General features: G+C 43.6%; 1 protein-coding gene across 1 annotated transcript; it reads left to right on the forward strand.

The window, feature by feature from the left end:
• The first annotated feature begins 3255 nt into the window (after positions 1-3255).
• Positions 3256-9585, forward strand: LOC119338718 (galacturonosyltransferase 8-like). The gene is made up of 4 exons (XM_037610978.1): positions 3256-3603; positions 6046-6948; positions 7815-8339; positions 8935-9585. The coding sequence occupies exons 1-4, from the start codon at positions 3256-3258 to the stop codon at positions 9211-9213; spliced, it is 2055 nt and encodes a 684-aa protein (XP_037466875.1). The 3' UTR covers positions 9214-9585.
• The last annotated feature ends 1419 nt before the right edge of the window (positions 9586-11004 follow it).

An 11004-nucleotide genomic window follows, 5' to 3' on the forward strand; every position in this document is an offset into this window, starting at 1 on the left:
TCATCATTATTTTCATTGAAACTAGAAGAACACGCCTTTACAAAGCAATCTTTCTTAGCACGCAATCTAGCGGTTCTTTCCTTGTACTCATTAATGAAAATTCTCATTGCTTTGAGAGACTCATTGATATCATGCTTAGGATGAGTAGATCTAAGTTTAAGAGAATCAACATCAAGCGAAAGTCTATCAATGTTCCTAGCCAAATCATCAACTTTGAGCAATTTTTCTTCAAGCAAGGCATTAAAATTCTTTTGAGATATCATAAATTCTTTCACACTATTCTCAAAATCAGAGGGCATCTTATTAAAATTACCATAAGAATTATTGTAGGAATTTCCATAATTATTAGAGGAATTACTAGGGAACGGTCTAGGATTAAAGTTTCCTCTATAAGCATTGTTTCCAAAACTATTCCTACCAACAAAATTCACATCCATAGATTCATTATTATTCTCAATCAAAGTAGACAAAGGCATATCATTAGGATCAAGAGGAGTATTCTTAGTAGCAAATAATTTCATAAGTTCATCCATCTTTCCACTCAAAACATTGATTTCTTCTATAGCATACACTTTTTTACTAGAAGATCTTTCGGTATGCCACTGAGAATAATTAGCCATTATCAAGAAGTTTTGTAGCATCTCCTAAAGTGATTTCCATAAATGTGCCTCCCGCGACCGAATCTAAAAGATTTCTAGAAGCAAAGTTCAAACCGGCATAAATTTTTTGTATGATCATCCATAAATTCAAACCATGAGTAGGGCAATTGCGAATTATCAATTTCATTCTTTCCCAAGATTGGGCAACATGCTCATGATCAAGTTGTTTAAAATTCATAATATCGTTCCTAAGAGTGATAATCTTAGCGGGAGGAAAATACTTAGAGATAAAAGTATCTTTGCACTTGTTCCAAGAATCAATACTATTTTTAGGCAATGACGAAATCCAAACCTTAGCACGATCTCTAAGTGAAAACGGAAATAACTTCATTTTAACAATATCTTTATCCGTATCTTTCTTCTTTTGCATATCACACAAATCAACAAAGTTGTTTAGATGAGTAGCGGCTTCTTCACTAGGAAGGCCGGCGAATTGATCTTTCATAACAAGATTCAGCAAAGTAGTATTGATTTCACAAGACTCAACATCATTAAGAGGAGCAATCGGAGTACTAAGGAAAACATTATTATTGGTATTGGAGAAATCACACAATTTGGTATTATCTTGTGCCATGGCAACAAGTAATCCAACACACAAGCAAACAGAAAAAGGCAAGCGAAAGAGAAGAGAAGATTGGGAAAGAGAGGGCAAATAAAACGGCAAGGGTGAAGTGGGGGAGAGGAAAACGAGAGGCAAATGGAAAATAATGTAAATGCGAGGGAGATGAGTTTGTGATGGGTACTTGGTATGTCTTGACTTGAGTGAAGACCTCCCCGGCAACGGCGCCAGAAATCCTTCTTGCTACGTCTTGAGCTTGCGTTGGTTTTTCATGAAGAGGAAAGGGTGATACAGCAATAGTAGCGTAATTATTTCCCTTAATTTTTGAAAACCAAGGTATCAAACCAGTAGGAGGCACCTCAAAAGTCTCACGCACCTACAGAAACAAACAAAGAACTCGCAACCAATGCAATAAAGGGGTTGTCAATCCCTTCACGGCCACTTGCGAAAGTGAGATCTAATAGAGATAGTATGATAAGATAAATATATTTTTGATATTTTATAATATAGATTGGAAAAGTAAATATGCAAATAACAGTAGATTGAAAACTTATATGATAAAAGATAGACCCAGGGGCCATAGGTTTCACTAGTGGCTTCTCTCAAGATAGCATAAGTATTACGGTGGGTGAACAAATTACTGTCGAGCAATTGATAGAAAAGCGAATAATTATGAGATTATCTAGGCATGATCATGTATATAGGCATCACGTCCGTGACAAGTAGACCGACTCCTGCCTGCATCTACTACTATTACTCCATACATCGCCCGCTATCCAGCATGCATCTAGAGTATTAAGTTCATAAGAATAGAGTAACGCATTAAGAGAGATGACATGATGTAGAGGGATAAACTCAAGCAATATGATATAAACGCCATATTTTTTATCCTCGATAGCAACAATACAATATGTGCCTTGCAACTCCTATTGTCACTGGGTAAGGACACCGCAAGATTGAACCCAAAGCTAAGCACTTCTCCCATGGCAAGAAAGATCAATCTAGTAGGCCAAACCAAACTGATAATTCGAAGAGACTTGCAAAGATAACTCAATCATACATAAAAGAATTTAGAGGAGATTCAAATATTTCTCATAGATAAACTTGATCATAAACCCACAATTCATTGGATCTCGACAAACATACCGCAAAAAGAGTTTACATGAATAGATCTCCACAAGAGAGGGGGAGAACATGGTATTGAGATCCGAAAAGAGAGAAGAAGCCATCTAGCTAATAATTATGGACCCGAAGGTATGTGGTAAACTACTCACAACTCATCGGAGGGGCTATGGTGTTGATGTAGAAGCCCTCGGTGGTCGATTCCCCCTCCAGCGGAGCGCCGGCGAACGCTCCAAGATGGGATCTCGCGGATACAGAAGGTTACGGCAGCGGAAATTGTTTTCGTTGGCTCCCTGAATGTTTTCGGGGTACGTGGGTATATATAGGAGGAAGAAGTAGGTCGCTGGCCGCCCGAGGGGCCCACGAGACAGGGGGGCGTGCCCTGTAGGGGTGGGCGCACCCTCCACCCTCGTGGCCACCTCGACTGCTTCTTGGCTTGCACTCCAAGTCCTTTGGATCACGTTCGTTCCAAAAATCACGCTCCCAAAGGTTTCATTCCGTTTGGACTCCGTTTGATATTCCTTTTCTTCGAAATACTGAAAGAGGCAAAAAAAACAGCAATACGGGCTGAGCCTCCGATTAGTAGGTTAGTCCCAAAAATGATACAAATGTGTAAAATAAAGCCCATAAACATCCAAAAGGGCTAATATAATAGCATGGAACAATCAAAAATTATAGATACGTTGGTGACATATCAACGGGGACAGTGGACGTTGGGGCGGCGGCTTCGAGTGGTTTTTGTTTGTGCGCCGAGATGGCGATCTCGGGAACAATGCGAGTGGCAGCTCCATGGTGGGGCTCGATCTCGACATTGGTTGGGTGGCATCCTTGTCCCGCTTGGGTGGTGGGGGTGTCGGCTCGGTCGATGCGCCCCAAAGGGGGCGGTCTGACCTTATGTCGGGGCGGCGGCCCTGAATGTGGTGCGACATTCGTGGTCTGCGAGCGGTTGCCCTGAGCAGCTTGGGCTGCGGGCAGCTGGGCTGTGCGGCGTTGCTGCTCGGGGAGAGCGGTGGTATGTCGGGGCGGCAACCCCGGAAGGCGGTGCCGGTGGAGTGCGCTGGGCGCGATGGAGCGATGGTTGTCGGGGCGGCGACCCCGAGAGGATCTCTGTGGCGACCAGGCTTCTGTGGCAAAGATGATGGTGGGAGCGATGTTGGCGACGTGGCAATGGTTGAGGTAGTCGACTCTTCTTCGGCGTGTTCGCGGTTTTGCCTTGGTTTGTTTGTTGCTGTGGAGTCGAAGCTGCGGCGGCGGGGCCCTGTGGTATACGATGACTAGCTACAAGTGGCCCATTTGGCGATTTTCCGTGGCGCCAGCTTTCGCCTGGTTTTATTCTTTTGAGTTCTCCGTCTGAGTCGGAGTTGCGTTGTCTGCCTGCAGGTCGGCATGTTGTCGATTAGGGTGGGCTCTGCCCTGTGTGTGTGTCTCTGGGAGTGAGCTTGGCCATTCTTGTTCTGGTTTTTGCCGGGTTTTTCGTAATTAACTGGGCAATTCTCTTCTGCTTAGTTAATAGACGAGGCAATCTTTGCCTCCGTTTCGAAAAAAACTTATTTTACTTAAAAGAGCTCAATAGTTATTGTTTGGATAATGCCACATATTTGCAAGTTCATAAAATTTTCAGTCTTGTGCCAGCAAACACTCCAGGTTCGCATGCCCAGTGATTACTGAACAAAAATACTTTCTAAACAAAATGCTACAGAAGTAACTCTGAAATTGGTAGCAGCCTCACTGATAAGGTCACAACTTAGAACATATGCTTGTTCTCACAAGGCTGTAGGTTAGAACAGCTACAAAATTAAATCTGAATTACCTCTGATGCTGGACCAGGGTACCCTCAAGTTCTTGTTCGCACAAGATTGCCGCTTAGAACACGATGAGGTTCACCGGGGCAGCTAGACCGACCACGATGAGACGAGCAAGAGTTTGAACGGCACTCCACTGGGCGTACTCGCCCAACTACGCACCGAATATGGACCTCCGCCACCATCGGCAAGCTGGAGGACGATGAGCTAGAGGATTGGTCCAGGCGACGGCTACTATGCAAGCTAGGGTTCTACTATCGTACGAAGGAGAAGGTAATTATGAAAGCAAAACGAGTGGAAGTGAGGGAGTTTTGTGCAAAGAAGCTAGCACTTATGCGCTCACATCCACCCACCACAATCTGGACCATCCATCCTGGAACTAATGGTTCAGATAGATTTTTTCTATTTTTCTATTGTAGTTGCTCCCGAACTTGTTTGTGCAGGCAAATAAATAAAAAAATATGCTCCCCGAGAATGTGTACCAAGCGTGTTGGCACACAATGACCGACCCGTGACTTGCACCCGACATTGGTACATAATGCAACCAGTGCCAGATTGCTGCCTATTAAGGTGCTGGCTTGGGGATCGGCTACTGCGCCTACTTGGGGAATCTAGGACCAAAACTTTTGCATTACGTGAGCAAACGCGTCCAATACTGTCAGGTGTAAATCAGACCAAGCGTTCTAATACAATGGTTAATAAATGCGGGATGATGATCCACATGCAAATGAATGGTGCCGATAAGCATACCACTAGACGCCGTGCACTGAAGGAGCTTTTCGGCTCGGGGATCGGCTACTGCGCCTACTAGAGGAATCCAGGACCAAAACTTCTGTATTACATGAGCAAACGCGTCGAATATTGCCCGGTGTAAATCAGATGGAGCGTTCTAATACAATAATTCATAAATGCGGGATGATGATCCACATGCAAACGAATGGTGCCGATAAGCATACCACTGGACACCATGCACTGAAGGAGCTTTTCGGCTCGGGGATCGGCTACTGCGCCTACTAGAGGAATCCAGGACCAAAATTTCTACATTACACGAGCAAACGCGTCGAATACCGCCTGGTGTAAATCAGACAGAGCGTTCTAATACAATGGTTCGTAAATGTGGGAGGATGATCCACATGCAAATGAATGATGCCGATAAGCATACCACCGGACGCCGTGCACTAGAGGAGCTTTTCGGAGTGTACTAGTACTATTTTCTAGAACCATCGGTGGATTATCAATGCATGAAAACTACACCTGCGTATTACGGACATGCTTGCTACTCCTATCCAGCCGCTCTTCTCACACACATACTAGCAGCATGTTCATCAGCGACGGTGACGTGCACACTAATCGGGTCAACGAGGAGGTTTTTTTTTGTAGAGTTTAGAGCTAATTATTATAGTGCCATTTTAGAGCTGATCCAATACAGTGAGCAAAGTCAATGCGTGCAATCAACGAGAAGATTTTTTTATAGAGTTTAGAGCTGATTATAGTGTGATTTTAGAGCCGATCCAATACAGCGAGCGAAGTCAATGCGTGCAGTAAGAATAGATGATTAGACTATATTTTTGCGCAAAAGTAAAATAAAAAACCTGACCATATTTAATTAGGTGTAAATAAGACTTTTGCATTTATATAGATTTATTACTGAATGTATTTTTACATTATATAGATTTATTATGATAAATATTTATATTTTTTTATAAACTTGATTAAATTTTACAAAATTTGACTTCAGTCAACTCTAATATGTAGAGTAAATAAAAACGGAGGGAGTATTTGGATGAAGAAAACGCCCAGTACCCGAATTTCGGCCGACTTGCACTCCCCACCGACGCGTGGTTCGTGATTTGTACCTAAATAAAAAACAGGACCATCACCATAAATCCTCTTGCCCAACCAGTGCCAGACTGCCAGTGCGAGTGCCACTGCCCAGACATCAATCCCTCTCGTCTCATCCCCGCTTCCTCCCCAACCCCAATCACTCTCCCTCCAATGCGGCGAGCTGCTCAACCTTGCGAGCACTGAAGCCATGGCAGCCGCTGCCGCAAGCCCCGGGCACGCCGCGCTCCCCGCTGCCGTCTTCGTGCTCCTCCTCCTCCTCGCCGCCGCGCCGCCCGCCGCAGGCGGTGGCGGCGGGTCCGCGGCCGTGAATGGCGACCGCCTCCGCGCGGACCAGATCCGGAAGCAGGCCTCGGACGCGGCCGCCTCGGCCGCCGCGCTCGCCGCGGCCTCCCGCCGCCTCCACCTCGACCGCGCGCGCCACCTCCGGCTCCTGTCCTCCCTCCACCGCAACCTCACCGCCACGCTCCGGGACCTAGGCGCCGCCGCCTCCGCGTCGTCCGACCCGGCGTCCCAGAGCGACCAGGCGCGCCGGCTCGAGCTCCAGGCCAAGGACCTGATCCGCGCCGCCCGCGCCGCCATCGCCGACGCCAAGCCGCTCTTCGACCCGCAGCTCAAAATCCAGCGCCTCAAGGACGCAATCTTCGCGCAGAACGAGCTGCTCGCGCGCGCCAAGAAGCGCGGCGCCTTCGCCTCACTCATCGCCGCCAAATCCATACCCAAGCCGCTCCACTGCCTCGCTGTCCGCCTCACCGCCGAGCGGATCGCGCTGCCTGACAAGTTCGCGGACCCGGTGCCACCGCCTGCGGCGCTAGAGGACCCCGCGCTGTTCCACTACGCCATCTTCTCCGACAACGTGCTCGCCGCCTCTGTCGTCGTCCGCTCCTGCGTAGCCAACTCGCAGGACCCCTCAAAGCACGTCTTCCATGTGGTGACCGACCGAATGAACCTCGGGGCGATGCAGGTTTGTCCCATCATGTTTCTCCATCTTGCATATGTCCTATGTTATCACTATATGTTTGTCCGATCTTATTATTATAAATAACAAGAGGATAATGACTCTGTGTCAACGGTGGCCACTGATTCACCATATCTAAATGAAACGTTGGCATTTGCTGGTGGTTAGTTTGGTGAATTGCAAAATGGCTGTATTTTGAAATGAGAGAACTTCTATGTGGATTGACATCGTCAAAATTTGTTTATAAAGATTGAGATTGATTTGTTTAGATGTGATGCTACCTAATGCATTTGTCATACAACCATCATCGTAGAAGTAGTGTGTTCACTCGGTTGTTATTATTTACTAATTACTAGCAAATAATGTATTAATTACTTATGTTCTTATTTTCGTTCACTTCCTCAAATAATGTATTAATTACTAACAAAACCAAAACTGACTTACGTTCTTAGTTCTATTCACTTCCTCAAATAATGTATTGAATCACGAGTTAACCTTATAAGTAAAAATGGTGCTAGGTTTGCAACAGTTGGCATGTATATCTCCTATGGAATTCTTTACTCGGTGTAATGCAAGTAACATACATTCAGCAGTTTTTTTATATACATGTCTTATTATAACATATCTAAAGAGTCAACACTAGTGCCACCTCAGTGGGAATATTGTTGTGCTAATTATGTTCCATACCTCAAAATCATAGAACTGACCAATGTGGTTGCCAGTATTGCTAGTATGTTTTGGGTCTTCTTTCAGACGATGAGATTGTCTGTTTTTATTGGTTTGTACCTTAAATATGAAAATTGTTCTAGATTCCCTGGTCCTGTTAATATTTTCTTTTCAAAGTTGGTAAAAATTATGCCATGCATCTGCAGGTGATAATCCGCCTAATGGACTTACAAGGTGCACATTATGAGGTCAAAGCTTATGAAGATTACAAATTTCTAAACTCCTCCTATGTTCCTGTGCTCCGACAACTGGAGTCAGCAAACCTCCAAAAATTCTATTTCGAGAATAAGCTTGAGAATGCCACCAAAGATGCTAGCAATATGAAGTTCAGGAATCCCAAGTATCTTTCTATGCTTAATCACTTGCGATTCTACTTGCCTGAGATGTACCCGAAGCTGCAGAAGATTCTTTTCTTGGATGATGATGTTGTGGTACAGCGGGATCTGACAGGATTGTGGAAGATTGACATGGATGGGAAAGTGAATGGAGCAGTAGAAACATGCTTTGGATCGTTTCATCGGTATTGGCAGTATATGAACTTCTCGCACCCCCTTATCAAAGCAAAGTTCAATCCTAATGCATGTGGCTGGGCTTATGGCATGAACTTCTTTGATCTTAATTCTTGGAGGAGGGAGAAATCTACCGAGCAGTACCATTACTGGCAGACTCAGGTATGTTTCTTGCATCACCCTAATACTGTTTCGTTTATTGCCGAAATTTTAAGAACTTATAATTAGCAACAAATGTTTATGTGCTGCTAAGTTGTTCTCTGCAAATGGACAATTAGCTTATCATTTCTATATAAGAGGAATTTTGTTCATGATAAATGACGATAACTAATATTACTTTGTGTAATAAAATACAATTAAATATAGTTTAAGTTGTCACGCCGATCTAGTTAAATTATAGTATGTCTTGTTAAAGATCTAAGGCCAACTTTATAGCTTGCCAGCAAAGCAAGATAAATGACTGAAGTTAGCATTTCCATGCCCTCTGAGGATATAGGCTAGCTGGGCAGAAAGTTACAGAAGTTAGTCTTTCTATATATCCCTTGAGCATATATAGCCTGCACTATTAGCCTAGCAGGGCAACAAGAAAACTTACTGAACTTAGCGTTTGTATGTCCCTTGAAAGGCTGAAACTGTAGCCTTTACAATTCTAGAGGCCATAGTTCACCATGATGCGGAAACTCTGTCAATACTTAATTTGTTATATTAAATAGAGCATATCTGATATATGTATTTTTGCTGGCTGTGTCATCTTCAGAATGAGAACCGGCTACTATGGAAGTTGGGAACATTGCCCCCGGGTTTAATCACATTCTACTCGACCACAAAGCCTCTGGACAAATCTTGGCATGTCCTCGGTCTCGGGTACAACCCAAGCATCAGCATGGAGGAGATTAGAAACGCTGCTGTTGTGCATTTCAATGGGAACATGAAGCCTTGGCTGGACATTGGTATGAACCAGTTCAGGCAACTCTGGACAAAATACGTGGATTACGACGACTCGTTCATTCGTCAATGCAATTTTGCACCACCATAGAAGAAGGAAGCCTTGACATTATTCTGCAGAAATGGAGATTGGAACTGGGGAACATTACATCAGGAACACACGTGCGCCGAACATTTTTTACTGTCTGATGCCTGCCATCCTGAAACCGGTATTCATTCCTAATTCGGAAACAATCGGGCTCTTTCCGACAATCTTGTGAATGTGTAAAATTGTGATACGAATTATATGTCTCATGCTATGCTTAGTACGAGTGCTGTAGAGCTTTGTGTTGGTACTAGCACGTATGAGTATACAAGTACTCTTATTTGTTGGCCTCTATATATATATACCATGTAGTCCCACCGTCTAGTGCTTGTAGTAGTACTCTATAATTGTTCGGATAAATCGACTTTTTCTATGTAATTTCCTCTATTATAGTGAAGTGCAAAAACATAAAAAAAACACTGAGACAATGGGAGCAAATTCCTTGAGACAAGAAGTTCGTTCTCTGCACGGAAGTCTATTCCAATAAGCTTTCCACCAAAAAAACGGAATGCAGGGAATGACCTTAAGCTTCCATTCGCAAGAGAAATGAAGACCACCTTCCTCATTAAATGGCTGGCAGGTGGGAATGGGAGAGCCTCTTTTCTTTCCGCAATGGAATCGGCTTAAGCTCGACCTTTTCTTTCATTTCCTATCATAGGGATATAAAAATAAATCCAATTGCGGCATAAGCCATCTAGTAGGCCTATTTAGCATTCTAAGCAGCCGCATTCCTATACGCATAAAGTGGAGTTATATTAGAACCTCACACCACAATATAAGTCTTATTCTAAGTAGGATCACCCACATTTATTTACTAAGATTTGCTTTATGAAAGTAAATGACACCAGGATGGTTTTGAAAACTTGACTTATCAGAGAGGGGCCAGGGGGCCCTTATAAAAAGAAAACGGATCCTTGAACCTCTTTCACGCTCATGTCACGTCGAGGTACTGCAGAAAAAAGAACTGCAAAATCCGCGAAAAAAGCAATCCATAGAAGGATTTGGCACCGCTCACTAAATTTAGTGGTTAATAAAATTTGTAAATCCGTGGTTCCTGTTTGGAGAAGAATCAACAGAATAGCTATTCTTCGTTTTTCTCCAAATTGGCCAAGTTACCCATTGCATATTGGCACTTATCGAGTATAGAATAGATCTGCTTCTCTTTCTTCTTATGAACAGAATTGGCTCTCCTTAGGAAAAGGAGATCTAAGTAGAGGAGGTAGAAAATAATAGATACCGTCTATTCTATTAACTAGTCATCAAAAAGCAACCTATATTGAAGCTCTGCCCTTCCATCTCTTGGATAGATAGAGAGGGAGGGCAGAGGCCTTTGGTGTCCCTTTCAGTCAAGAATTGGGGCTTCACACATTTTTTATGTCTTTCTTATAGCGATTGCTGAAAGTCAGTCAATGCCCTGGCTTCAATGAATGAAGACCGATGGGCTACGAAGTGGAGATGATGTCGTCATGTCATTGCTCGTGATGTCTTATTCTAATGAATTTTATTCTTCTTCTTCGGATTCAAAATAGAAGAATAAAAGAATAAGTAGAATAATTAAGTTAAGTCAATCCAAAAAGAAAAGGCACGTTTTAAATCAGACTGGACTGAACGAAGAAAGATCTTTCCACACAAGAGTGAAGGGGATCCTTTAGAAATAGTTCTTAGCTCCAATCAAGCTTTATCTAGTAAATGATAAATAAAAGTTGCCCACATGAAGATCAATTATTGGGATAATGGCAAATTGATCCAATGGGGTTTCAAAAAAAGCTGATTCGGAGCACTTACAGCACTACCCGG

This window comes from Triticum dicoccoides, chromosome 7B, assembly GCF_002162155.2.
Source record: "Triticum dicoccoides isolate Atlit2015 ecotype Zavitan chromosome 7B, WEW_v2.0, whole genome shotgun sequence".
In the NCBI taxonomy this organism is placed as follows: Eukaryota; Viridiplantae; Streptophyta; class Magnoliopsida; order Poales; family Poaceae; genus Triticum; species Triticum dicoccoides.